The 27721-nt window shown below is 36.0% G+C and overlaps 1 protein-coding gene across 26 annotated transcripts in view; it reads left to right on the top strand.

Annotated features, from left to right (window-relative positions):
* The window catches only part of Adgrl3 (adhesion G protein-coupled receptor L3), a 767242-nt gene that overhangs the window by 638324 nt on the left and 101197 nt on the right, over positions 1-27721 (top strand). For all 26 annotated transcript variants that reach the window (XM_063272835.1, XM_063272833.1, XM_063272832.1 and 23 more), the window contains 3 exons: positions 314-490; positions 23955-24164; positions 26676-26896. In XM_063272835.1, coding sequence (XP_063128905.1) covers positions 314-490; positions 23955-24164; positions 26676-26896 — 608 coding nt within the window. The remainder of the gene's footprint in view (positions 1-313; positions 491-23954; positions 24165-26675; positions 26897-27721) is intronic.

Raw genomic sequence — 27721 nt, 5'->3', positions numbered from 1 at the left:
CAATTTTTTTCCAACAGTTACCTTCTTTACTTTGAAATTTAAAAGCTGATACTTTTCCAAAACAGTGTTAGTAACATCATTTTAGTATGAACAGTTTTGGAAAATAGTAATCTCACGTCTAGTCAGACAGAATAAATACCAGGTATTCAATTTTACTTCAAATTGATGAGGGCCACTTAATAGGCAAGTACTGAGCACACCCCTGCAAGGATTTCAGCAGAGCATGAGGCTGCACTGTGGGTAGGGAAAGTGCCTACTTCATTTACTCGATTGTAAAATAGTTATTGCCTTTATTGATTTTTTTCCACCATAGCAGTCAGAGGAAAATTTCAACCCTAACTGTTCATTTTGGAGCTATTCCAAGCGCACAATGACAGGTTATTGGTCAACACAAGGCTGTCGACTCCTGACAACGAACAAGACACACACTACGTGCTCCTGTAACCACCTCACCAACTTCGCAGTATTAATGGCACATGTGGAAGTTAAGGTAAGATATGCCATAAAGCAGGAACACAGGCAATCAGGCTTCTAACTCTATTCCTAATTGTACAAGTCAGTTCTTTCCTAATAATTCTAGCCGGAAACTCTGGTGTTTCTGGTACATGCTTTTGGATGGCTCTAATAACTGCTTCTTTCTTTTACTAATATAAAACATAATATCAGAGTTTGCTCAATACATTTCCCTACAGCCTCTGTGGTTTCAATTTGGACAAGTAAATGTTATACCATAATGTCATGAACAGGGTAAGTGGGACTGGGTTAATGGAAGCTGGGATTAGATACATTGAAGACTTCTGAACTATAGATTAGACACTGCCAATCTGGTTCCTGGAAAAAAAAAAAACACCAGATGCATGTGATGCACAGAACACAATGGTACAGAGGATTTGGATACTGTAATTCCGGGGAATGGAATTCCCATTCTAATCAACAGGTCAGGTAGTTGACAGATTTCACAGTTGGAAACTGGCTAACACTGCTGTATCTGCTTCTTTCTGGCATGGTGGCAGGGTTTCATACATAGAAGGCTATGAAAAGAGAAAGATTGATTTTTCAATGGAAATGAAGACCGAGTGGGCTTTAATGTGTCCTCTAACACAGGAGAATTATCATAGTTGAGAATACTGCAGCTGTAGGCAGAAGTGCTAGGCCCAAAAGTTTAGAGGTTAGAGATCTCTATTTTTTTTTTCATATAAGATACATTGAGAATGACTAGGAATCATAGTACCTTGTTTCTCAAAACAAAACAGTTGGCCAGGATCAATATCTGAGCTGATTCTCCCTGTTGATTGGAATCAATAATTATTGAGAAAGGAGATCTATCTTACATTGTTTATGTGACTGAAAAAAAAACAATTTGTTTTTTGACAAAATATCCAGTGAAAAGAATACTTTTTTCTGTGCATAATAACCATAAACTAAATGAATATTTTACATCTTATAATTTTCATCAAATATTTTATGCATTAAATATAATAAAATATGTATGTTACTTATTAAAATTATTAATCTCATATAAATTTTATTATGGTATATCATCTTTGCTTTTAATATTTTAGAGTTTTGTTTACTTCCATTTTATGTGGTCAGATTTTTGACTGTGTGTATGTCTGCGGCACATGTGTGCAGAGCCCACAGAGGCCATGTGAAGTCTTAAAAATCCTTTAGAACTGGAGTTCTTTTGCATGTGGGTGCTGGGAATTGAACATTAGTTATCTAAGAGAGCTGTAGGTGCTCTTAACCACTGAGCCTTTCTACACACACACACACACACACACACACACACACGCACAATGTATGAGATTACCATATAATCTAATACAGTTAATTATAATAATATCAGTTTTCTTTGTTAGGGTAGGATACACATTATGTCAACATTTAAACCTTTGCTTTCCTAGCATATCACATTAGAGTGCCCAGTAATAATTTTTAATAGACACTGAATTTTTAAAAACATGAGTACTTAAAATCTAAATTGGCTTTGACAATGACTGAATGTTCTTTCATAAATTTTTATAATACTTTCCTATTATATCAAAGTTACTTAGCTATACAACTTGAAGAGTGATAGATAATATATTTTAAGGCAAATTACTTTGTGGGTTGAATTCAATTTGAAATGATACATATTTTTATCCAGTTTAGCTGTTTAATTCAGGACAGCTTTGTTGATATATAATATGATACAATAAAGCACCAAATAAGGGGCTGGGGATTTAGCTCAGTGGTAGAGCGCTTACCTAGGAAGCACAAGGCCCTGGGTTTGGTCCCCAGCTCCGGAAAAAAAAAAAAAAGAACCAAAAAAAAAAAGCACCAAATAAATGCTGCCATCAAGAAATGTACAATTTTTCATAGAGAAAGCAAGCACATGTAGTTTCGTCATAGTACACAAGAGAATAGAGTGAGCTTTTTGTAGTGTTACATGGAAATATTGAATATATAAAGTCAGATAATTGTTCTAGATTAGATTTATTAGGTTATAAGATTTCTATTAAGAAATTAATGAATTAACTGGGAAAGTTGTAAAGAATATCCCAATTTGGGAAGACATAGGAGCAAAATCACAAGGAAGTTAAATATGAGGTTTGAGAATGGTATATACATGTAAAATTATTGCACTGTGTATACAGCATGGCTGCCCAGCATCTGAAGACGAAGAATTCAGTATGGATGTGGCTAAGTTCAATGAACTTAACATCTATACACAAGGACTAGAGTCTGAACACAAACCACACTGCCTATCAGTCTCAATGTTTATATGTGATACATAAAGTTGACAGATGAAATCCAAACTGATTTAAAAATAACTAACTGTCACAACAAGGGGAGGACACAGAACCTGAACTCAGAATTCTTAGAACTACCTGCATTCTACTGCAGTGTGACACTGTGGGGTATGTCACACAATGGCAGCTAGTCATATACTTTATCCTTTCAAAGTATGAGACCTCAATTAGCGTTATAGGATTTCACGGTATACATGTAGAATGAGTCTACAAGCAGTTTGAGCACTGCTACCTTTCTAGAAAGTGAGGGCAGTGGAAGGCTTTCTAGTTAGCATAGATGCTCCATGATACGAGATGTAGAAAATGTGAGACTGTTGACCCAGTGGCACATGGTTTAGTAGTGCTAGCAAAAGAAGTCTATCACCATGGGAGGTGCAAGGAAAAGATATATTTTAGCTAGACTTAGAACATAAAAGAACACATGAACTTTGTCACCTTAGTTAAAGAGATGAATTGCAAATACATACTTGTGACGTTTCAACTCCATGACGTCAGGAAGCATTGAACAGCTATTAGTGTTCAGTACATTTTAGAAATTAAGAACTCTGGCAGAAGGTTTGCATACCTTATGCTGATGACTCAGGTAATTTCCTGCTGCACAGATTTTTTTTTTTTGTAGAATTTAGAAAAAGACGGTACAGGTATTCCTTGAAGAAGACTGCATCTATGTCCAGCTGGTAACAGAAAAATAAAATTACTCTTGCTGTTTCAACACAGTTCAGATTCTGGTCTTCAAGGGACTGCAAGGCTTATTTTGTTGAAGCATTTCAAACTGATTGAGTTCAGCAAGATTGGCCACATTGACAAATGATAGATTTAATTCTGGAATGTGTTAGTCGGGCTCTTGGATCCTACATTTCAACCAGGCAAGGCATTAAATTCTGAAAAATGGATCAAATCTAGGCAACAACAAAATACCATTTTTTGGGGTTCAGTTCATTTCCTAATAGCTCCTCTCCAATCCATTTTAAAAGGATCATGACTGGGACCACTATTGTGTGTCAACAAGAGACAAAATAAATGGGAATCGATACTTTCCTTTAGCAATCACTCCTGCAGAACGTTTCACGTGTATCTAGAATCACAGTCTCCAGTGATTACCACTGTCAGCTCTATTTTGATCCCGGAACATAAGTTTGGCATTTTAGTGATTGGAGAAGAACTGAAAATACTGGGCCTAGTCATCACTAGAATCCTAAAATGAAATACATGAACACATTTGCATTAGGCTTCCATTGAAATAGAATAATAATTTATTTGTACATAATGAGAGATACAGCAACCAGTTAGAACACATGTATTTATACATGCTAGTTACACCCGTTTAATGTTTCAGTAAAGTTGATCTACATGGAAGAAATATTATATTATATTGTATCATATTATATTATATTATTCCTTGTTTGACAATTTTGTAAAGAAAGAAAGAATTGACAAGATAGTCTTGATCCTTACTGATATCAAATCTTGATATTTATTTTCATTCTGGGATTCTACTGCGGACCAAACTGCCCTTATTCATGTCTATCTGCTTAACTATCTATCTGAGCTCTGTCCATTGGTTTCATCTATGAGTTCTCCCTACTCTTAGCGACACTTGTTTTCTTTTTTGTTGGTTTTCCACATTTTGAGGACCGTAGTAAGATAGTCATCATAAAGTTATTGCTGTACCTTGTAATGTACTACATGTTCTCTATGAATGTAACTTCTCAATTCCCACTTGCTTTTTGTATTACAAAACTCTAGTGATTATGCTTCTAATTCTGGCCTTCAAGGCCTTACTTTTTTTTCTCTTCTTGAGGAGCTTGAGGATAAACAGAAAGGCAAGGAAGTGAGGCTGTGGTGATGAATGTGATGCTGATTATTGAGGCCTACCCTTTGATGTAGAGATGTAGAGGAAGAAGATGTAGATTTGCATCTAGAGAGGGCTTTATCAATGAGCCGTCCTGAACTCTAGGAAGAATCTAATGTGATTAGCTAGGTGATGTGTAGAGAATGAGTTGGCTATATTCTTGTAACATTTTCTTTACTTGCCCTGAGTATAACATTTTCTTTCTTTGTTTCTTTGTTTCTTTGTTTCTTTGTTTCTTTGTTTCTTTCTTTCTTTCTTTCTTTCTTTCTTTCTTTCTCTCTCTCTCTTTCTTTTTTTTCTTTCTTTTCTTTCTCCCTTCCCTTCCCTTCCCTCCCCTTCTCCTTCCTTCCTTCCTTCCTTCCTTCCTTCCTTCCTTCCTTCCTTTCTTCCTTCCTTTGGCATCTGACTTTACTTTGCTTCCTTTCCTGGTTGTTCCTCACCTGTATGCCCTCTCATTGTCACTCAAGCCAAAAGCAGTGTACTAAATCACTGCTTTTCTCCCTAGCTGATCTCGTGTAGTCATACGATTTTAAACATCAGTTACCAATTGCTAGGTTTCAATGTTCATTTCTAGACTCATAGATCTAACCAGTGGCTACATAACTGCAGTCACATAACAACAGATATTTCTTGATTTGGGCTGGAATCAAGTCCCAATTCTGCCATTGTAAGTTAAAATGCCATAGGTCATAAATGGGTTCTATACATGGAACATACCAAAGTTTTAATCTCAGTAAGTTTAGATGCTCTTAGTACACATATATTGTGCTGAAATTGTATAAAATCACCCTCCCAAGGCCTATTTTAGATGGATGTGTAGTCTGTCATATAATTCCTTGAATACTGTAGAGAAAGTGTAAAACAGAATAGTTGCATGTGCCAGGAGACAGAAGTGGGCGTTTTGAAGATATGATGGTTTATGAATACAAAACATGATTTACAAAACAGCTGGCAATAAAGTTCATGGAGAAGGACAGGTTGATTACTTTCTCGAAGACATGCAGACAATATGCAGCTTACTTACTACCCAGTCCCTTTATGCTACATGCTAGACCAGGGTACACTGAAGTTCAGTTTGGAAGGGTGGTTTTATTACCAATCAAATTCTGGTTTTTGTACCATCCTGTTCAAACTATTCTAGGTTAAGCCATTATCAGTCAAACTATCATAAATTGAGTAAAATCTATATTTAGCCTTACGTAACACGTATCACAATTCTCCCACAAAGTTCTCTCCCTCCATTTTATTAAATGGCTATGTTGCCTTGCTAGGAGTAGCATTCCATTACCACATATCTGCTTTGATTTGCTTCTTTTTTCTGAGGCTGCATATTAGTTCAATTAACACACTTTGGACAACAGAGAGCCTGATCTCAGCATCTGCTTGTTATCCTCTAGCTTCCACCCCCTGGGATCTCCTTGCTAAGTTTTGGCTATTGCCCCCTTAGCTAGTTTCTTCTCTGCTTGTCTCTCTGAATTCTGTTCTCAGAATAGTTGCCAAAGGGATACTTCAATGATCTGTTAGACCACATCACTGCTCAAAAAAAAACCAATTCTGTAAACCTGTGAAGATGCAGTCTAGGTCAATCTCCAAATACTCCTTATCTTATTGAAAACAAATTCACAAATGATGTCTTCTATTAGCAACTTGCGACCTCTCCTCTGAATTGTCCTTCCCATGGCTCACGTTGTGTGAGACTTTCCCAAACACCTCAGATGTGCTGGAGTCACAGAGAAAAGCTTTGGTCTTTCCACCCAGCACAGTAAGGTCTTCTGTTTACACAGAGCTACCTTCCTTATGCTCTTTGTTTCAAATTTCCCATTACCTCCCTGTGTATGAGATGCACTGGGGAGTAAGATAAGCCAGGCATCTTGCCTTAAGAAATTTATAGTTTATCAAGGGAGAGATGTGGTAAAGTTTTGTTGAATACAATGCTGAGAAAGATTTTAGAAATGTCTACTTAGGTAGTCAGTGGAAGGAGGAAAGTACTTCTAACCCAATAGCTTAATATATTGTAAGAAAATTAAGTATGTATGTTGAAAATTGTGTTTGTTTTCACTGCCATTTTTCTATAAAGTAAAAGCTAATGTAATAAAGTAGATTTTGTTTTGTTTGAAATTTTAAGTTGTCCAGTTTTCCTTATTTTTTCTAAATTGGTGATGTAATACCAAAAATCTAAGTAAAAGTGAGTAATAATTATTCAGGGCCTCGTTGAAAATCTCAAATTGGGTGGTAGAAAAAGTAAATAGCTTTTTAAATTACATTTACTGATTAGGTATTACTCAGTGAATTCTCCTTTAAAGTACAACTTTAATGGATAATATACCACGAATACATATTAATAAGTTGATTAGATGCATAGTATTTGCAAACAATGCCACGTGAACTGCTTATAATTATGCTGGGGAAGTTTTTACTGAAGAAATATTAGAGTTCTACAACTTCAATTTCCTCTCTACTATTAGATTTATCTGTGTTATAGCAACAGTGACACTGGGTATCTCATAGTCTATAAATAAACATATCATACTTACCAGACATCTTTCCCACGTATAAGTACTCATATTCATATACTGATTTGTTACATTTTTGATTTATTATATTTTTTAATATGCCTTTCCCTCTCTCACTTACATTTTTTGTAAGTTTATCATTTGGCATTTCAAATGCATTAAAAAAAAACTTCACTCCTAGTTTGTTTGCTTGTTTTGTATAAAAATTACTTCTTTAATACAAGGAAAATAAATGTAAGGTTTTCTTTATTTACTTGTGAAATACTGAAACAAAACCATAAGTAATCTTAATTTGAAAAAAGTTAAAGCATCAAGCAAAAGATGAGAATAAAAATAACGTGAAATCCTTCAATTTGTTTTTTTAGGCATGCATTCTTGTGTGGATTAACCTTGCTCTTTGCCTCTTTTTAAATTTGGAAATAGTTGTTGTTTTTAATACTTTTAAATAAGTCTTTGAAAATTCCTTTGTGTCTACGATGCCTTTTGACCATATTCATCAAACATTCCTCGTCCTAACTTCTCTCAGACCGCCATGCTCCGTCCCTTCCCAACTTCATGTCCTCTTTCTATAGAGCCCACTGTGTACAATGTGCTGCCCACATACTGTACAAGTAGGAGGATATTAACTAGAACATGGTCAACCTACCAGAGGCCAAACCCTTAAAAAAGCTGCTGTCCTTTCTAAGGAGTCATCAGCTAAAATAGCTCTTCAACTATGGGTGGGGACCTAAGCCACTTCCTTTCCCACGCTGAAATTAAGACTGTCTTGATCTTCTTCAGGTCGTAGGTAAGCAACCTCAGCCATGGTAGGCTCATCAGTGCAGCGGTCCTGCATGTCCAGAAGACATTGTTCCCCTCTAGTGCTTCCCAACCTTAAGCTCTAAAGGTTTCTCAGCCCTTTCTCCTGTGACAGTTTCTGAGCATTAGAAGGACACAAGGGGAGATATATACACTCTGTGGCTGAGCACCCCACAGATACTTATTTTTGGCTTTTCTTTTCATCTGTTATGAACTTCTGCATCAATCATTATCCTCGTCACAAGAGTCTTCTCTGGTATTAACTGAGAGATTCACTAATCAGTGGGTAGATAGACACACCTCTAGAGGAAAACTTAAAACTATTATTATGAAAATAATATTAGGTCCACCCTTGGGACATTAGAGCTTTCCAGTCATGAGTTACTGGCTACATTTATAGTACTAAGAAAATACTTCCTCCTAAGAAGCAGGCTTCAAATCCAGTTCGAAAGCATGGTCTCCATAACGTTTGCCTCACCCTTACACCCATGAGGATACATTTCTATTCTTCGTGGTTCTGTAGTTCACAGGGTTTACAGCTGAATAGTTTAGTGACTTTTCCTCCAAGCAGACTGCGTAGTCACTTTAGTAGTATCAGGTTAGCCATCAGAGAGAAAACTTCCTGGTCAGGATCCATAGGTTTCTCCATGTTCTGTCACCAGTGTATCTGGTGTCTTTGCAATAAGGTCATACCATAAAGTTATGGTGGGTGACCAAACTATTGTTTGTAATGCTTCACTAATGTTAGCATTTCCTGGCCTACATTTTTGGAAATCTCTACAGTCATTCAAATGTAAAGATTTTAGGCTTGGCATATAATCAGAACTTAATAAACTATCTCCATTTTCATGCATTTTCAAAAATATGTTATACATGTTTTCTTATACTTAGGTCTTGACTTGACCACCTTTTGGGGACTGTGAGTTCTTCTGCTATGGATCATCTTTTGCTCTTTTGGGCAACCTATTTGCTTGTGCACATAAAAAACAATCTGACTAAATGGCTAGAATCCATTACAGGGGAAGCCATACTGGCTGCGGCTGATCTAAGGATCATCCTAAAGGCTTTCTGTTTGATTTTTGTCTTCATCTCTGTTTTTAGGATGGTTTGTTAGACTAATAATACTGGTGCTATGAGGAACTTTCCTTTAATTAGGGACCACAAGTCATCAACCGCTGTTCATAATTTTCTTTCAATAGTCAATTAGAGTGACATTTAAAAAGTCTCTCATCTACTTATAACTTTCCCAAATTGCTACCCTGTACCCCAAGTTGGCAACGCAGCTGCAGCTGGTTAACTGCTCTAGGGTCTCTGCTTCTGTTGTCTACAAAAATATGTCATTGTCTCTTGCTTAGACACAAAAATAATCATTATACAAACTGACGGACTGTAATTTTATACAAAGCAGAAATAGCATTTGTAGTATATTAGGACTTCTCCATTAACCTTAAAAGTGAAAAATTAAAAAAATCATATTGAACGTAGAATCATGATTAGTAGAGGTTGGGAAGGATATAAACTAAATCCAATCTGTTTCAAACTAATTGAATTAACATTTATGCTGTGGTTTTGTTCAAGAACCTAACAAATGCTTTAGAATAGATTATGAACATTTATCTTCCTAGTTACTTTCTCTTCCCAGTTTTTAATTTTTTAAGATCTAGTAATAAAATGGTCCGTAGCCTCTCATATCAATTCAACCTGACATTTACTTTCATAATCTATAAAATATTTTCATACTAATTTGATTATTGCATATTTTCCACAAATTTATGATACTGTCTCACCTTAATTCTTATTTCTGCCTCCACATCTGATAGCCTCAAAAAAAATAGACCTATCAAAAAAACAAAAAAACAAAAAACCCAAAAACAGAAAGGAAAACCACTATGTCTGATGCTCTTAATGTTGTATCAACCCATTTAAAGCAATCACAACCTGGAAGCTTTTATTTATGTACTGATTTTAATATTGACATTTTATATTAAGTTTTATTGTTGTGGTGTGCATGGCTGTATAAAAATGCGCATGCTCTAACCCCACAGCACTAAGTTTGCTCCTTCTGCATAAGGGTTATAGGAATGGAACCCAGGTCTTCATGCTTGCGAAGCAAGACCTTAACTATATCATCTGGGTGAAATTTTAGGTCCCATTCCAGAGCATATGTGTGCCAAGCATTAGACATTGAGTTTTTTCATGAAGTCATTGTTCTGAATAGCTGAGCAGTACTCCATTGTGTAGATGTATCACATTTTCTGTATCCATTCCTCTGTTGAAGGACATCTGGGTTCTTTTCAGGTTTTGGCTATTATAAATAAGGCTGCTATGAGCATGGTGGGGCATGTGTCCTTGTTATATGTTACGGCATCTTTTGGGTATATGCCAAGGAGTAGTATAGCTGGGTCTTCAGGTAGTAATATGTCCAATTTTCTGAGGACCCTCCAGACTGATTTCCAGAGTGGTTGTACCAGCTTGCAAACCCACCAACAATGGAGGAGTGTTCCTCTTTCTCCACAGTATCTGTTGTCACCTAAGTTTTTGATTTTAGCCATTCTGACTGGTGTGAGGTGGAATCTCAGGGTTGTTTTGATTTGCATTTCCCTGATGTCTAAGGATGTTGATTTCTTTAGGTGCTTCTCAGGCATTCAATATTCCTCATTTGAGAATTCTCTTTTTAGGTCTGTACCACATTTTTTTAATAGGGTTATTTGGCTCTCTGGGGACTAACTTCTTGAGGTCTTTGTATATATTGGCTATTTGTCCTCTATCAGATGTAGGATTGGTAAAGATCCTTTCCCAATTTGTTGGTTGCCATTTTGTCCTAATGACTGTTGTTTGCCTTACAGAAGCTTTGCAGTTTTTTCAGGTCCCATATGTCCTTTCTTCATCTTAGAGCATAAGGCATTGGTGTTCTGTTCAGGAAATTTTCCCTAGTGCCCATGTGTTCGAGATTTTTACCCACTTTTCTTCTATTAGTTTGAGTGTATCTAGTTTGATGTGGAGGTCCTTGATCCACTTGAACTTGAGCATTGTACAGGGCAATAAGAATGGATCAATTTGCAATCTTCTACATGCTGGTTCAGAATGCAAGAATCTTATTGCTTACTTTGACATTGATATTCATAAGGGAAATTGTTCTGAACTTCTCTTTCTTTGTTGAATCTTTGTGTGGTTTTGGTATAAGTGTAATTGTGGCTTCATAGAACGAATTGGGTAGTGTTCCTTCTGTTTCTATTTCATGAAATAGTTTGGAGAGTATTAGTATTAGGTCTTCTATGAAGATCTGAGAGACTCAGCCTTAATGGAACTTGAAAATATCATCCTGAGTGAGGTAGCCCAGTGACAAAAGAACACACATGGTGTGCACTCACTGATAAGCGGATATTAGCCCAAAAGTTCAGAATACCCAAGATACAATTCACAGACCACATGAAGGTCAAGAAGGATGAGCAAAGTGTGGATGTTTCAGACCTTCTTAGAAGAGGGAACGAAGAAACTCACAGGAGGAAATATATTGACAAAGTATGGAGCAGAGACTGAAAGGCCATTCAGATATTGCTCCACATGGGGATCGATCCCATATACAGCCAGCAAACCCAGACAATATTGCTAATGCCAAGAAGTGCATGAGAACTGAGAACAGGGTCCCCAGTGGAGGAGTTAGAGAAAGGATTGAAGTAGCTGAGAACTTTGTAATCCCATAAGAAAAACATAGTATCAACCAACCAGACACCCCAGAGTTTCCAGCGACTAAACCATCATCCCAAGAGCTATGGCTCCATCCACATATGTAGCACAGGATGGCCTTGTCGGGCATCAATGGGAGAAGCTCTTGATCCTGTCCAGGCTTGATGCCTCAGTGTAGGGAGGGTAATTTCAGGGGAGGGAGATGGGAGGGAGTGGGTGAGTGGGTGGGTAAGGGAACACCCTCATAGACGCTGGAGTCGGTGGGATATTGGGTTTCTGGAGAGAACCGGGAAATTGGATAACATTTAAAATGTAAATAAAAAAATGCAATTCAATAAAAGAACATGAGTTTTTCTAAGCTACAAGAATACATGAGGCAACTTTGTAGTATGATGTCTGATTTTCTGAAAGGACTGTTTCCCTTCTTTCAAGTGCAGAGATAAAAGTTACATTATTAATTTAGTAAGTGTGCTGCATTAGTGGAAAATAACATGTTTAGTGTGCAATGCTAAGTTGCACACTGACACTCCCCAAACTATTTTCCCTACTTAACTAGACCGTATGACAAGATGAAGGTGGCTGTGGAAAATCATGGTTCACATGCAGTACTTAAATAGATTTATTTAAGACAAAACACTAGATAACTTACACGTTTAATGTTTCTCAAATAAGTAAAGTTTGATGAAATAAGATTTCAAAATGTAAAACTTTAGATTATCAACATTAGGAACTGTATCTTTAAATTGGGCAATCTTTTAAAACAAAGAATTACGCTTGCTTTTTCTTACGGTACATAATTTTGTACTGCATTTCCTATTTACCTTTGTCATACTGTAGACTGTTGTTTGGTTAATACTTTGTGTCTTACCTGTATATCAGACGAGCCAGGAATCTGATGTTTAAGAAACATTGTTCTGTATTCTTGTGCTGTAGCAGAGAGGAGCCAACATGTGTGGAAATAATCTTGTGCTGACAATGGAGAAAAGTTGTATAGTTTACTGGCATCCATGAGGATGCAGGGCCTACATCTTTTTTGAGATCATTTCCTTTAAAGATGGAGCTTTGGTTTTTTCAGATCTGCCCTTCATGAAATTCTGGACTTCTAATGTTTAGAATTGAGATGAGAAAACAAAATTTACATTTTTAAAAAATTATTTTCTCTCTGATATTTTATAGACCTTTTATAGAAATGGTAAATAATAATCTTTTTTCTAATTAAATTTAAAATTTTCACAAAACTTCCCACATATATGCATGCTCCTTTTTGCTGTGTTACTAGATTTTTGCAAGTAAATAGCTGACATCATAATATCCCATTCTTAAATTCTTTGGTTAATATGTTAAATTTTCTTCTTCTGAAAAATATGTTAATGCAAATCTATTATCTATTGTATAATTCATCTATAAAATTCTCCCATTCTCACAGTAGAAGTATTGGGTTTTGTTCTATTATTTTTTTTCTCCTGAGGAGGAAGTACTCATGCTTTACGTGTTATTTTAATCTACTCTGCCTTTTTATTTCACTTTACTCTTCATCCTCGTTTTCTTCATGCCTGAAAGAGTCATTTAATAGAGTCCTTGTTCCGTTTTTGGTTCAATATTTCAAAGTCAAAATTGCTCAGGACCCTGACTCATGGCAAGAATTCAACACAATAGATACCGCAGACAATAGTATACCTAGCATATTCCTTATTAGTATTATTATAATTGATTAGTTAAATTTATGGTGTATGAAATTGTTGAAACCATACAGTACGTGAGAATATCGAACTTTTTTGGAATTAAGAAGAATCCATGGAAATATATTTAAAAACATTCCTCGTCACTTCCTTCTATATGAAGTTCTTTTTTTTTTAATGAGGTGCATACTCTTTTATTTGTTTTACAGATACTTGATTTAAGTCATTGTGACTAAAAAGAGCTTTGAGTCTGTATCATAAATGGATAAGTAGTCATCAAGATTAGCATTTTGTAAGAATCATGTTAAAGTGGAAGCTGAAGCTGCTGCATGGATGTAGGAAGGAGTCTTAGCCAATTGAGATATACATACATACATATATATATATATATATAAATTAATAACCCACCTGACTTGATTTCCAGTCCTAGGTTATAGAAACATTTTTAATTAAAAATTGCTGTGCTCTTCTTATATACCATGAGCCTGAATTTACACTCTGAAGCAACAGCTTTTAGTCTAGATCATCTTACGTTTACAAGCATGGCTTAAAGGCATCTAGTGGCGCCCAATTGTATCGGGAAATGTTTTCTAAGACAAAGTCATTAACTGTGGATATTCTCATAGGTGATCAAGCAAGGGCTCCAGCTGTCAGAAGGATCCCCAGTCTGATCCCAGCTGCGGTGATAAGGAAGTCCGCACCTTCTGTAGTGTCAGCTCTAGTGTGATTATTCGATGGCGTTGCAGCAACATTGTCATTACCCTTGTTTTTGAAACTTATGATTCAAGGAAATAGGAATAAGAATAAAAGATTAAAAAAAAGCATAGAGTAAGGATCTTGGTGTTCGGGAAAATGCTTTTGTCATCTGAGGGAAGTCATGTCAAGCATTCCTCTTCGCAGTATCAGATTCAGAAATGCAAATAAAATTTACTTCTAAAATTCCCTTAGGAACGTTTTTAGGTACTAAATAGCAAAACATACTATGACTTTTGACATTAATTATTAAGTTTTCTGAAAATATCAATTTTTGATTTACTATCCACCAATTCTTTTTTATTCTGTATTTGCAATAAGTTCTTGATTCTGGAAGGAGTTACCTATCAAGGCGTAGGTAGTTAACCTAGTTTCTCAGTAAATACATATCCAGTTTTGTTCAAGTTGCTTTTCCAGGAAGAGAAGTTCAGACCAGAATGTCGATGTGTGTTGAGAGGAACAGATTATTCTATTCACAATGAAATTATCAGACTATATACTTGAGGCAAGATGTTATCACAACTGCAAATAGCTGTTACACTTACCAAAACGTTAGGTACAAGAACACTGTGAATCCTTTTAAGGTCAGCACCAATATATTTAAGTGCAGTCATAAATCAGTATTTAGAATAAATAACCTTTTTTTAAAAAATCATATCTTTGTTGTTAATACTATTCTTTAGTAGACTCTAGTTGAAGTGTCTTCTCACTGTACTCAATTTGTTCCAAATCACAAAAGTCTGCTTTACTTAGCATGGAGGTCATTTGCTGATTATTTTTTACTTCTTCTGACCTGTTTCTACTGTGTCTGGTAAATACAGGACAAGGCTAGAGCACTTCTGGGCTCTAGAGGAATTAAGCAAGCTTCTCCAGAGTGCTTACCTATATAGCTTACTAACATACACATATAAGACAACTTGTATATGTTAGGTTTTAAACGCATTGAAAGAAAACATTTCTGATTAAGGCACTTTGTCTAGCTTGTTCCATACAGTTTAATGTATTGTCAATTTATTCTGCATATCATTAATGTCTAAATATTTCTATTTAAAGATTTACTGTGAACTACTTGCTGCCTGGGAAAACCATGGAACCTTTAATATTATTTTTTTAATGACTTATATTTCACTTATTGCTTCTAAGCCTGGAGGATAATTGACATCAAGATTAGTATCTGAAGCACCCAATTCCACATAAAATATGATAAGTTTATTCATGACAATGGAAAAAAGAAAGACAGTAATTATCATTTTTTATATCTGAAATTGCTATGACTAAGGAAACCAGATGAATAATGAGGTGTGTGTGTGTGTGTGAATGCTTATATTTACATTTTTCTAATCAATACCCAGCATAGAGCAGCAATGGAAGAAATATTTTAATATTGCATTTGCCAGTATTTGGTGGATAATATTTTGGACTCACACAGGCTTTACCACCTAAACCAAAAGCTTACTCTGTTTCACTCCTAGTCCAATTTGTTTTCATTTAAATATTTTTTCTTTTTGATAATTTTAATGAGAACAAAGTATTTGGATCGGTTACTCACAATATGATAATAGTCTTTTTTGTATACGCCAACTATTTCTTAGCTTGAAGCTACCCTGAAAGGTAGCTTTCATTGAAGAAAACTCATTTTTTCCCAGAAACCACCAGTTACAAGTGGCTTGCTGGTTAGGAACGAAACTTTGTTATTTCCTTCTCATTCTCCTTGTAGCAATCACATTTGGGTTTTTGTTGATGTTCTCCTTTGTTGTTGTTTTGGTTTAGGGAGAGAGGAGAGAGAGAGAGGGAGGAGGGAGGGAGAGGGAGAAGGAGGGAGAGGAAGAGGGAGAGGGAGAGGGAGAGGGAGAGGGAGAGAGAGAGAGAGAGAGAGAGAGAGAGAGAGAGAGAGAGAGAGAGAGAATTTGATGTTAGTAAAGGTGAGAGGAGATCTGCAGAGAGTTGGGGGAAGGGAAATATGAATGAAATGTATTTGAAAGTCTATGAGCAGCTGTGATTTGAACACACTGCCATGTTCACTGGCAGTGAACTAAAACCTGTTAAAACACTATTAGGAGTAACAGTTTTAAAGCTTTAATTTTACCTAATATATCCAACATGTTACATTTTAGTAGCAAATGAGAAATTCTTCACTAACTTCTGTGCCCTTTTCTGGCAGCATCATTAGGAAAGTTTCATAGTGTAAAAGGTGAGGCACTCTTTGAATATATGTTTTCTTCTGAATTAATACAGAACTTTAGAAAACCCAGCAGTCAATGCAGTTTTTTCCAGGTTCTATGTGTCTTTTTTTTAATCAAGCAATTTCGAAGGACTGTCATAAATTTGTTTTACTCTAACATTTCTTTACTCTCATCTGCCATGTATTTCAAAAATTAGGGAGAAGTCATTCATACCATATCTTAAGAATCTAGTTTTACAGAAAGTTCCTATTGTACCATCTTTTTAAATGACACTGGTAGCCATCTTGTACACACGTCTCAGCAGACTCTTTTACTTCCATGTCTAGAAGTTTTGAATTCTAATTAAGTATGTCTGTACCTTTTGAGGAAATTGAAAAATGACCAAAAGATTTTCTGTGGTCCTTCCTGGATGAGTTGTATAAAGTTGTGTAGATCATTTAGCAAGCAAGAAACATGTTTTATAAGAAACTCATTGGCTGAAAGGGATTTTTCACAACTTATAGTGTTACAATAGCCATCTATGCAGTCAGAAAAGTCAAATATTTTTATTTCCAAGATATTAAATCTACATTCTAAAAATGTATTAAAATCCTCATAGAAATTTCATGTAAATTTTAATTCCACACTTGGAATAGGCAGTAAGTAGAATTGTAGGAATCATAATTGTTTCTGTGACTCAACATGTCATGTGAACTATTTTTAAAACAGACAATTGAGTGTGGGGGGAAAACCCAACTCCACTGGAAAAATCCAACATCTTAATTATCACAACTCTTCTCCCTTCTTTAACCATCAGACTACTGTAGCTTGTAAACGGATAGACATTAAGATACTTTTCAGATGCACAGAACAACCAGAGACCTACACAGTCAAGAATACTCTAGTGGCAAATACAAACCCAGGTAACTCAAGGACCATTAGTTTCAATAATTAGTGTCTTTTGTGGAGAGAATACAAAGTTTTGATTGATTTACACAATCTTGGGCATCCCATTCAAGCTGTGACATTCAGTCTCTAGAGGGGTATTATACAACAGTCATACATAGTAAATACATAGTACATACATAGTGCCATGTTCATTTTGTATGCTATACTGTGTGTATAGCCTTTGACTCTCTTCCTTTTGGGGTTTTTTCATGTTCTTCAATTAACCTTTAAAGTAGCAAGTCCTCAGTCTTCTTTTATTGTCTGGTCTTGTAAGCTTTGGTAATTTGATCACCCATTTTCATAATGGAGCTGTTAGAGGAAAAAAAAACACTCATAATATTCCCAAAGGGAAACTAAAGCAGTTCAATTTTGACACAGAGCCCAGCAGCTGACTTATAAGTAAAGGCAAGGCTGAACTCAGGATCAACACTTACTACGTTTGTCCTCTGATGTCACTGTGATGCAGATGGCATGACATAGAGTTACAAACTTTGGCCATGATCACCTGCACGAATTATCAGAGCAAAACTAACCTGAGCCTCTAAAAAGAGTGGCTAATGCTTCATCCATGTTACTTTATGATGGCATTGAGCCTGATCTATTTTCTGGACAGTCAGAAGGGTTTTTATACTTTTCAAACTTTTCTGCCCTCATTTCTGAAACCTGAGGCTCTTCATGATCCAACGAAGAATCTATCAGGATGCAAAATATGGTGGTAAGAACTCGGGCAGTGCTGAGCAAGAATAGGAAGCTGGTCACTCTCCCACAGATCCTCTTCTACATACCAGGAAGGCATCAGTGAGAGAAATGTAGTATTTCCTTCTTACTTAATAAAGTATTTCTTTTGTTATGGTAGCTGTGATCCTGGTTAAAAGTAAGATGAATCTTCTGTTTTCTTTTCTTTAATTCACTTTAAGAAGATCTCAAATACAGCAAAGCATTGAGTTATAGTTCTTAAAAGTAAAAAGAACTCGATGAGTATTTTTTTAATCTGAAAGTTAAAAAGTTCAGTTGTTCGTGAATGTCTCTTTAGCCTCTAACATAGTAGTGTCTCTCTTTTGAGATTATAGTTTAACTATACTGCTACTGATTTGTATCTGATACAAATATAAAAGTTTGGAGTGGATTTATTTGCTTAATGTGCTATAAAGAAGCAGGACAGAATATCTTATCGCCCTTCTCACTAGACTACTCAACTGTGCGTTTCATCTTGCTCTGCAGAAGAAACCATTGCTTCAGACCACTGAGCCCTTTATCTCCCATAAGCCTATGAGGTGACCTTCGTGCTTGCTGACCTGGTTCCTACGATGTAGAGGAATTCCAGGAACTTAAGAGACTCCAAACTACACTTATCGGAAAATAGACATTTTTTGGAATTCTGTCGGCTTCAGAGACACCTACAGTTCCAACCCATGTTTTATCAAATTACACAAACATGTGAACCAAATGTCCTTGATATGGGGGGAAAAATCACATTTTAGCATTATTCTGAATATTTCAGAATAAAATAGGTTTTAAAGACAGTTTTATAATACTAAAAGGTAACCATGCATAGAATGTAAAACGAGTTCTTAGTACTTAGTGTCTCGTTGCTCACAGTTATGATAGAATGATGCAGGAATACACTTCTCAAAAATGTTTCTTTAAAGAAGAAACTGGAGAAAATCAAAGTTAGTCTATTCTGTGTCTACCCCATCTAATAACAGGGTGTAGTCCCCATGAAGAATATTGAAAAGTCTATGCATTGTGCTAATAATAATTATTATTAATTAATAATAATTAATAATTAATAATTAATAATAATAAATAGCACTGCCACTTTCAAGACACTCACACACTGTTACTGCACTCCAGATTGAGTTCTTTTGAAAACCATGAGGCAAAGGTCTCATCTCTCTGATTCATGACTGCAGACTTACGTTCTTTGGACATTTTCATGTGTTGACGTATTTGAGTTTTACATGGTCAGAGTGCTGGTCACAGACATCATCCAAGCTTTCCTTTCTCATCCCGTCATTCTGGGTGAGCTGTCCTTTGTGACATGTAGAAGCAGATTGGGTGAGATCAAATTAAAAGAAAAATCAGAATTTTTCTGTAACTCTTACAAAAATAACTGCCACTTCCCTTATGAATAGAAACTTCAGAGAAAAGAGAAAAATTATGTTTATGTAAGAACGTCTAACAAGTGAGAAAAGAATCATTGAAGTTCCTGAAACTTGCTGAGTATTTTATCACGCTCCTCGGAGGCTGTCTTCCCATCTTCTCAGAGGAAGATGGCTTCCTTCAAGAATTTTCTTTGTCTGTCTTGTAAAGAAATGTTTTATAAGCCCTCTGAGCATTCTTTGCCGCAACATGTACTGAGTTATGGTCCCTACAGCAAGTTTCTCATCTAAGTCTTGTTTTGCATGCTTATTTTTATATACAGAAAAATCCATATGTGAAATTATGCCACTTCTGTTCATTATTCCAAAATAGTAAATAGAAATGAATTCACATTTTAATGTTGAAATACACTACTTTCAAATATTATGGAATGGACCATTCTGATATTTTTCCTTATGCAGTATTAATGATACACATGATATTTTAAATTTTGTGACTTGAAATTAGATAATTCATTTACTTATAATAATGTTTGGTATCTTAAGTTAAAATAATACTTATTTTATATTTAAGATTCATTCTGTATCAAGACTGTAGACTTTTAATAGTTTAAATTTTCTACCTAATAAACAGCAAAATTCTAGTAAGTATTTTTATAGAAAAAAAAAACACTTGGCTGTCAATTACAATAAATTGTAAACTGGTTATTTTGCTTCTATGTAGACAAGGCTTCTGATGATCTAGAAGTAAGGTGGATAGTCCTGAACTCACAGTTGTTCCACTTTTGATTTCCAACAAAACAAAATGCATTCAGTTGAATCTTCTGAACCATTTTGGTCTCTTTCAAGAGCATGAGCTATATTTTATGAGTTTTGTTTTTGGGGGAATAGAATATAATTACAACATTTCCCAATTCCCTTTTTTTTAAAAGCCCTCTCATATACCTTTCCCTGCTCTGGCTAGATGAATGAAGCAACAAATAAATATAATACAGATTCATTACTCAATCAACATAACTGATTGTGATTTCAGCATGCCTGTTTCTTTGATCTAGGCTATGGGAAATGAAATAAACGAATGATCCTATTACTTTGGTACTTGATTTTTAGTGAGGAGTATAAAATAAGAAAATATAAATTATACAGTTGTATGAACACTACAGAGAGTATATTTTAGGGAAAGCAATAGAAGAGAGAGATATTTATAATTTTAGATAAGGTAACCGAGGAATAAAAAAGAAAAGAAAAGAAAAGAAACCCAATCATTGAGAAGGGACATGTAAATGAAAGATGATATGCAAGCCTCATGAATTTCTTCTGGAAGAGAACTGAGGTTGCACGCAAATAAAATTAAAACCCTGGGCTTGGAATGTGCTTGACATTTCACAAAACAAAACAGAACAGGCCAACAGAGCTGGGACAAACTGGATAAAGAGAGTAAGAAGACAAATAGGGCACGGTCTTCTTTTCTTCTTCCTCCTACTTCTTCTTTTCCTCCTCTTCCTTCTGATTTTATGTAACGCATAGGTGTTTTGCCAGTATGTATGTATGTCAGTATACCCTGTGTATTTCTAGTGCTCCCAGATGCCAGAATAGTGTATCATCTGGAACTGGAGATATAAATGGTTGTGAATTGCCATGTGAATGCTGAGAATTGAACCCAAATCTTAACGAAACGTAGCTAGTGCTCTTAATCACTAAGCAACCAATTTCTCCAGCCCCAGGGGTTCAGTTTTTATAGCACTCTTTAATCCTTAGGACTTTTAATGTACTTTTATCTTTGTTTAGGTAGGAGACATGACAGGGTTGAATCAGATGAGTTCTGGATTTAATTTTTCTCTGCCCTGAGTGTACCCTCCTCTCTTTCTCTGTTTATCTCTCTTCTCTCCTCTCATTTTTACAGACAGACAAACAGACAGACATGCACGCATGCATGTGCACAGACACACACACACACACACACAGAGAGAGAGAAAGAGAGAGAGAGAGAGAGAGAGAGAGAGAGACTCACAGAGAGACAGAGAAACAAAGAGTGAGACAGAGAGACAGAGACAGCGACACAGACAGAAAAACAGAGAATTTTGTTATTTAACTCAGGCTGGCTTCTAACTTGAAGTCCCTCTGCTTCTAAATTTTAGTCACTTGGTCTCAAAAGAATGGGAATCAAGTGGCTCAAAAACAAATATCTGTAGAGGACTTTATGTAACATACCATTTATGCGCACATATTGTAATTTGGGATACTGTGCTAACAGGATGAATGCCTAAGGATTTGAAGTCCTTTGCAAATAAATGAGTGCTCACAAGCCCCAAGCTTCAGAAGTGCAATGTTGTTCACCTCTTTGCAATATTATATTATTTTATTTCATTGCTCACTGTTTTGAAGGAAGTTCTTTTATTTTTATTTTTAATTTTATGTGTATGTATGTATGTATGTATAACTTGAGCACTAGTCCTTGAAATTCTGTCATGACAAACTGTTAAAAACCAGGGTTTTTTTTTATAAGCTTATCTTTATACATCTCTTCGAATAATTTATTATCTGCCCTTTTTTTATCATACTGATAATATTTAAATTTTGAGTTGCATCACAAGGGTGTTTTATCCTAGTATCATAAACATGTTGATGATGGCTGTTAATGTTTTCCCAGATAGACAGCACTAAGGGCAAGTTAATCACCAGGTTTTATTGTTGTGTGGTTGAGTCTTGCGTACTTTTGTTGCTGACATTTTGAAATCTGGTATTCTTTTCTCAACAACTCTGCATGGGGCTTGGGAAGGGTCTACGGAGGCACCAAGTAAATACATTTCCAATAATACAACCACCCAGGCAAACAAAGGCGGGAGGTTTTTACTTTCCTCCTCTATTTTTCTTTAATGCTTAGGTCTTTAGGATCCACTTGAGTAAGCATTGTTCCTGCCATTTCCCCGTCATGGGAGACTGCTGTGCTGAACGATGGGACGAGTTACTCCAGCAGTTGCTTTCCTTTGAGGAAAAGTAGAGAGCAAATAGCTCTCTGTTCAGGGAACCAGGCAGCAACAACCTCTCTCAACTCACAAACTACAAAGTCATTTAACTATCAAAGACCCAGGGCTGTTTTAGTAATGTCTTTAGAAGAACAAAGCATTTCCAACAAAACTTCACCTAGTTTTCTTTCATGACTTGTGATTTTTCTGGGAAACAGAGCCAACTTTCGCAGTAATATTTCAAACCTATTTCACAGTCAGTTCTGGGGAAGGACTTCGTGAAATAAGACCCGTGTAAGTACATCTGGCAAGGGGAAAGCACTGTGATTCACGCGGTGATTCAGATTCCGGGATAATGACTTGATTCAAGGAAGTTAGTCTTCATGCTTTTCACACTATCAAGCTGACGATTAAAATAAGACAGAAAGAATGGGAACTAATACTAATCTTTTAATCTTGCTGTTTTCATGTAGAAGATACTATGGAATTTTCATTGTAAAATGTGTGTGAAGGGCTGGAGAGTTGGCTCAGTGGTTAAGAACACATATTGCACTTGCAGGGAATCCACGTTCTACTGCTAAAATCCATGTTGGGTTGCTTACAACCGCCTATTACTCCAGTTTCAGGGGTGTCTGATGTCTCTGGCCTCCTCTGGCTCTGGTATTCATGTGTACTAAGAAAACTATGTATATGATCTTCACAGACAAAAAATGGTATTGGTTTAAATTTTAACTGATCTATGGCTACTCAAAATGTACCATGTACCTGACCAATCTAAGATACTTGACAGTTTTCCATAAGTCATTTACCATCTAGGTCCCCCGGCTGGTTGTTTCTTTAAAGTAAAGTCAGATTTTTGAGAACTATCTGTGAGTCAGTCTAATAATTTTCACGTGTTGAGATTCACATAAATTAAACTTCATGATTTACTTTTCCTTTGCTGGTAGAAATTAGGCGTTAATGCCTTTGAAAGTACTTAAGAAATGAGTGGACTGGCCATGCACAGAGTCTTCTTGACTTTGTTTCTCAACTTACGTTTTGACATGTTACTATGAATTCTAAAGCAATCCAATATGAATATAAGTCCCGTGGCTATTCTCAATACCTGAGAGCTTTCCATTAATTGTGTGATACACATGAAATATGTAGCTACTTGTCAAAATTAACTAAAGGTTTTTATTCAAATTCATATTTCTGTGAAGTCAATTTAAAAATTATGACGAATCATCTATAGTACAAGGTGTTACACATTTCTTTTACATAAAAGTCTATTGGTGATTCAAAAACCAGTTGAGGCACTAATTTCCTAAATATGTATCTTATAGTTTTGGAAGTATACAACAGGAACTGATTTTAAAATGGCACAAAAAAAAGCAATGTAGGTTAAAACCTACAGTTTGACCTTGAAGTCTTTAACCGGAGTCACATTGATCTCCTTCAGTTATTTATATACTGGAAATATAAGTACTAAGAATGAAGCCAATGGATTTTATTGGCACCCCCAAGACTCCAAGTGGTTTACTACTTAGCACGAAATATAAAATACTTTAACTATGGAATAGAAAGCGCATGTGATTCAGTTTTCATGCTCGTTGGGAGTATGGGGGCTATTTCGTGTTCTCCTAGAATCATGCTTCCTGAATCCAGAATCAATTACCATTCACATACAAAGGCAACTTATGGTCCCTTCTTGTGTCTCCAGCACAGCGATGCCGTCCACGATCTTCTTCTGGATGTGATCACGTGGGTCGGAATCCTGTTGTCTCTTGTTTGTCTCCTGATCTGCATCTTCACATTCTGCTTCTTCCGTGGGCTCCAGAGCGACCGTAACACCATTCACAAGAACCTGTGCATCAGCCTGTTTGTGGCAGAACTGCTCTTCCTGATTGGGATCAACAGAACCGACCAACCGGTAAGCGATATTGCTGTCAACAAAGGTCTAGGAATATCTACACTGGGAAATAGCATGTTGGGGAGAGCCCGTCCTTTTGTTTAGTCCACAGTGATTTTCATATCTTTCTCTGCTTCTTGTTTTTCAAGTCCAGTGCCATTAAGAAACCGTGAACTTTACAGATGGGATGTACATTTTTTTTTATTAAAACAGGCTCTGGGGTTTTAGACAGTACAGTTATTGACCATGTGACTCGTGCTTGCACATGTGAATAGCCTCCTTTGTCACCCACATCTCCTATCTGAGTGACACATTTGTGACTAGTGATGAAGGTTTACTGACACATCTTTATGACTGTCAGTCCATGATTCACAGTTTACATTAGAATTCACTGGGTGTTATGTATTTTATATACACACATACACATACTCTTTCTTAATGCATATGCAGTATGTGTCACTGACATGAAAATTGTCTTTATTTCTTTTGTTCATCATAGTATCTCTTCTGGCCATGACATCCAGTTGTTCTTATGTCCTCCGATAGCCTCATTTTCTCAATATTATTGGGATCATATGCTATATAACTTTATTGGATTGGCTCTTTTCTCTTGCTAATATATTCTAGGTTTGTCATTTTATGATCAGATAGCTCCTTTTTTAAACACAGAATAATATCTGCCCTTGTTGATATCCTACAGTTTTTATATTGGTCATCCCAATGGAGTGCATTTTGTTTTCGACAGTTGTGAATGAGCCTGCTATCAACATTTCAGTGCATTGTGGCTTTTTTTGTTTTGTTTTGTTTTGTTTTGTTTGGGTTGTTGTTTTTTTTTCTTTGCTTGTTTTGTTTTTCCTGGTATAATCATTCAAGCCCACAAGTACACAGCTAATGGGTTTTGTGGTAAGGTATGTGTAGTTTGGGGAGAATGCTGCCAAACTCTTTCCACATGTATCCATGCTATTTTGCACTTTCGGAATCAATGAACAAGCCATGCGTTAGTTAAGAAATTTATAAATTCTCATGACTAGAGCTGCAAAAGAGAGGAAAACTTTACTTTGTAGTTTTCAGTATACTTGTGGGTATGATAAATAATTCTCTCACTTAATGCTGATCTCCACTATGCAATCATATGCCTGGTGTGCTGTAGAATAAAATGCAGTTTTCAAGTCTATGATTATGCCTTTATGATTAATGGCTGCAAAAGATACAATTATGTTGAATATATTTTTAATTGGTTAGCATATACCTAATGTAATAGCTTTCCCCATAAATGCATATACAGGAATGAGTAATCAAAGAGCCCATTTTCCTCCTCAGGCTGAAGCCTTATGATTATAAAAGATTTATAGTTGAAATTCTAACCTTAGAAATCCTCAAATGAACAACTGTGATGTTTTTGAGGAGAATACCCTATTCTTTAGCTCATCTCTAATTAAAATACTGATAGTTTCTTTCATGTAGAATGGTATTTGAATTTTAATTCTACAATGTTAATGTGTTACGATAAACTTCACAAGGCAGAGGATACTCTCCAAAAGCAGTCTCTGGTGAACAACATAAAGATGAGACGGATACAAAAAAATGCAGGGGTCGTGTTACTCAGTAAAGTGTCTTCCTTTTCTTGCTATATAAGTGCTCCTTTTGTGTGTGTGTGTATGTGTGTGTGTGTGTGTGTGTGTGTGTGTGTGTGTGTGTGTGTGTGTGCATTCTAGGTCATATTTGGAACCTTATTCATTTCTTTGTCATTTATAATTGAAGATATTCGGGAGAATGTAAACTCAGTGACAGAGCTCTTGTTAGTTTCCCCAGTCACTAATACTACAAACAAAAACTATAAAGAAAACCTGATATGTTAATCCATGTTCAGAAGAAACACTTATCAAAAAATCAATTTTAAAATCAGTCTCTTTTTCTTTGTGTCTTTCTTTCATTTTTTCCTTTCTTATTCCCTTCCCTTAACAAAAATGAAGATTAAACTTTTTCAATTCTATTAGCTCAACCTTCCAAACACTGGGGTTATGGCTATACACACACTTATTTCCAGATTTAAAGATTTAAAAATCTTTAAATGTTAACTACAAAGGTTTAAAAATTTGAACCTAGGGGCTGGGGATTTAGCTCAGTGGTAGAGCGCTTACCTAGGAAGCGCAAGGCCCTGGGTTCGGTCCCCAGCTCCGAAAAAAAGAACCAAAAAAAAAAATTTGAACCTAATCTCAGTGGTAATTATCTTTGGGTTCTTAATAGACCCCCATAAATGCTATGATTTTCTTTGTTTTAATATGATATCAGCCATCATATTAAGATAAAAATAGGTTATATTTAATTCATTTTAATGTTTATACTCTCAAGAGTCTTATCTATCTGAGGTCCACATTCAAAAAAAAAAAAAAGAAAAAGAAAAAAAAGAGTCTCATCTAGATTACAGTCCTCTTTTATAATCGCTGGGCTGATAGTCACTTATGTTAGTTTTGTGTTGGGCAATAGATGTACGGGTTTGTTCTGTAACTGAAACCTGTGTTCCTTTTCTAGATTGCCTGTGCAGTGTTTGCGGCTCTTTTGCATTTCTTCTTCTTGGCGGCCTTCACCTGGATGTTTCTAGAAGGGGTACAGCTGTATATCATGCTGGTGGAGGTCTTTGAGAGTGAGCATTCCCGTAGGAAGTACTTCTATCTGGTTGGCTACGGGATGCCCGCACTCATCGTGGCCGTTTCTGCTGCAGTCGACTACAGGAGCTATGGAACAGACAAAGTGTGAGTTGAATGTTTGATGGCTTTCTTCTCTCCCTCTTCTCAGATCTACTCAAGGTAAAAGCTTTGTCATCTCTTGGTTCGGATTTTCCCTCACAACATGCACTAAAGAAGCCATAATATAGAAGCAACTTCTCAGTTTGTAAGCTACGTATTTGTTGTGAGGCTAGTTTTAAAAAATAAAAAACAAATAACAATAATAATAATAATAATAATAATAATAATAATAATAATACCCCATGATGCCATTCTAGAACAGCATAATGTTTCTAGGTCACAACCTCGAGTAATTGTGTGATAATTTTATGTTATTCTTCAGAGCATTTAGACATGTGTCACACCAAATGAAAACTCTTCTCAGACCACAAAGCCACTGTTGGCACTGTTGGCCTCTATTCATTGATGTCAGTGTTAGTACCACATGAGATTTTATAGTGACAGAAAACCTAAAAGAGCAGGAGCAGGAGCAGTTTGTGTCCTCTTTTCTCTTCTTCTATATCATTATTGGAGTATAGTAATATAGTTTGTTTTCAGTATATCTTTAAATTGTTAAAAAAAAAATAGAGAGAGAAGTACAACACAAAAGAAAGACATTCAGGCAGGGTGCAATGGTCCAGCATACCCAGGATGTAGAGGCAGGAAGATTTCTGAGCTGGAGGTTAGCCTGGTCTACAGAGCCAGTTCTGGGACAGCTGAGGCGACACAGAGAAACCCAGGCTAGCAAATACAGAGGAAGGAGAGGAAAGAGGGAGAGAAAAGAACATAAAAAAGAAGAAGAAGGTATTAGAGCTGGAGAGATGGCTCCAGCAGTTAAGAGCGCTGGTCCTC

This window comes from Rattus norvegicus, chromosome 14, assembly GCF_036323735.1.
Source record: "Rattus norvegicus strain BN/NHsdMcwi chromosome 14, GRCr8, whole genome shotgun sequence".
NCBI classification, from domain to species: Eukaryota; Metazoa; Chordata; class Mammalia; order Rodentia; family Muridae; genus Rattus; species Rattus norvegicus.
The sequence above is the reverse complement of the archived record's forward strand: the minus strand, read 5'-3'. Positions and strand labels throughout refer to the sequence as shown.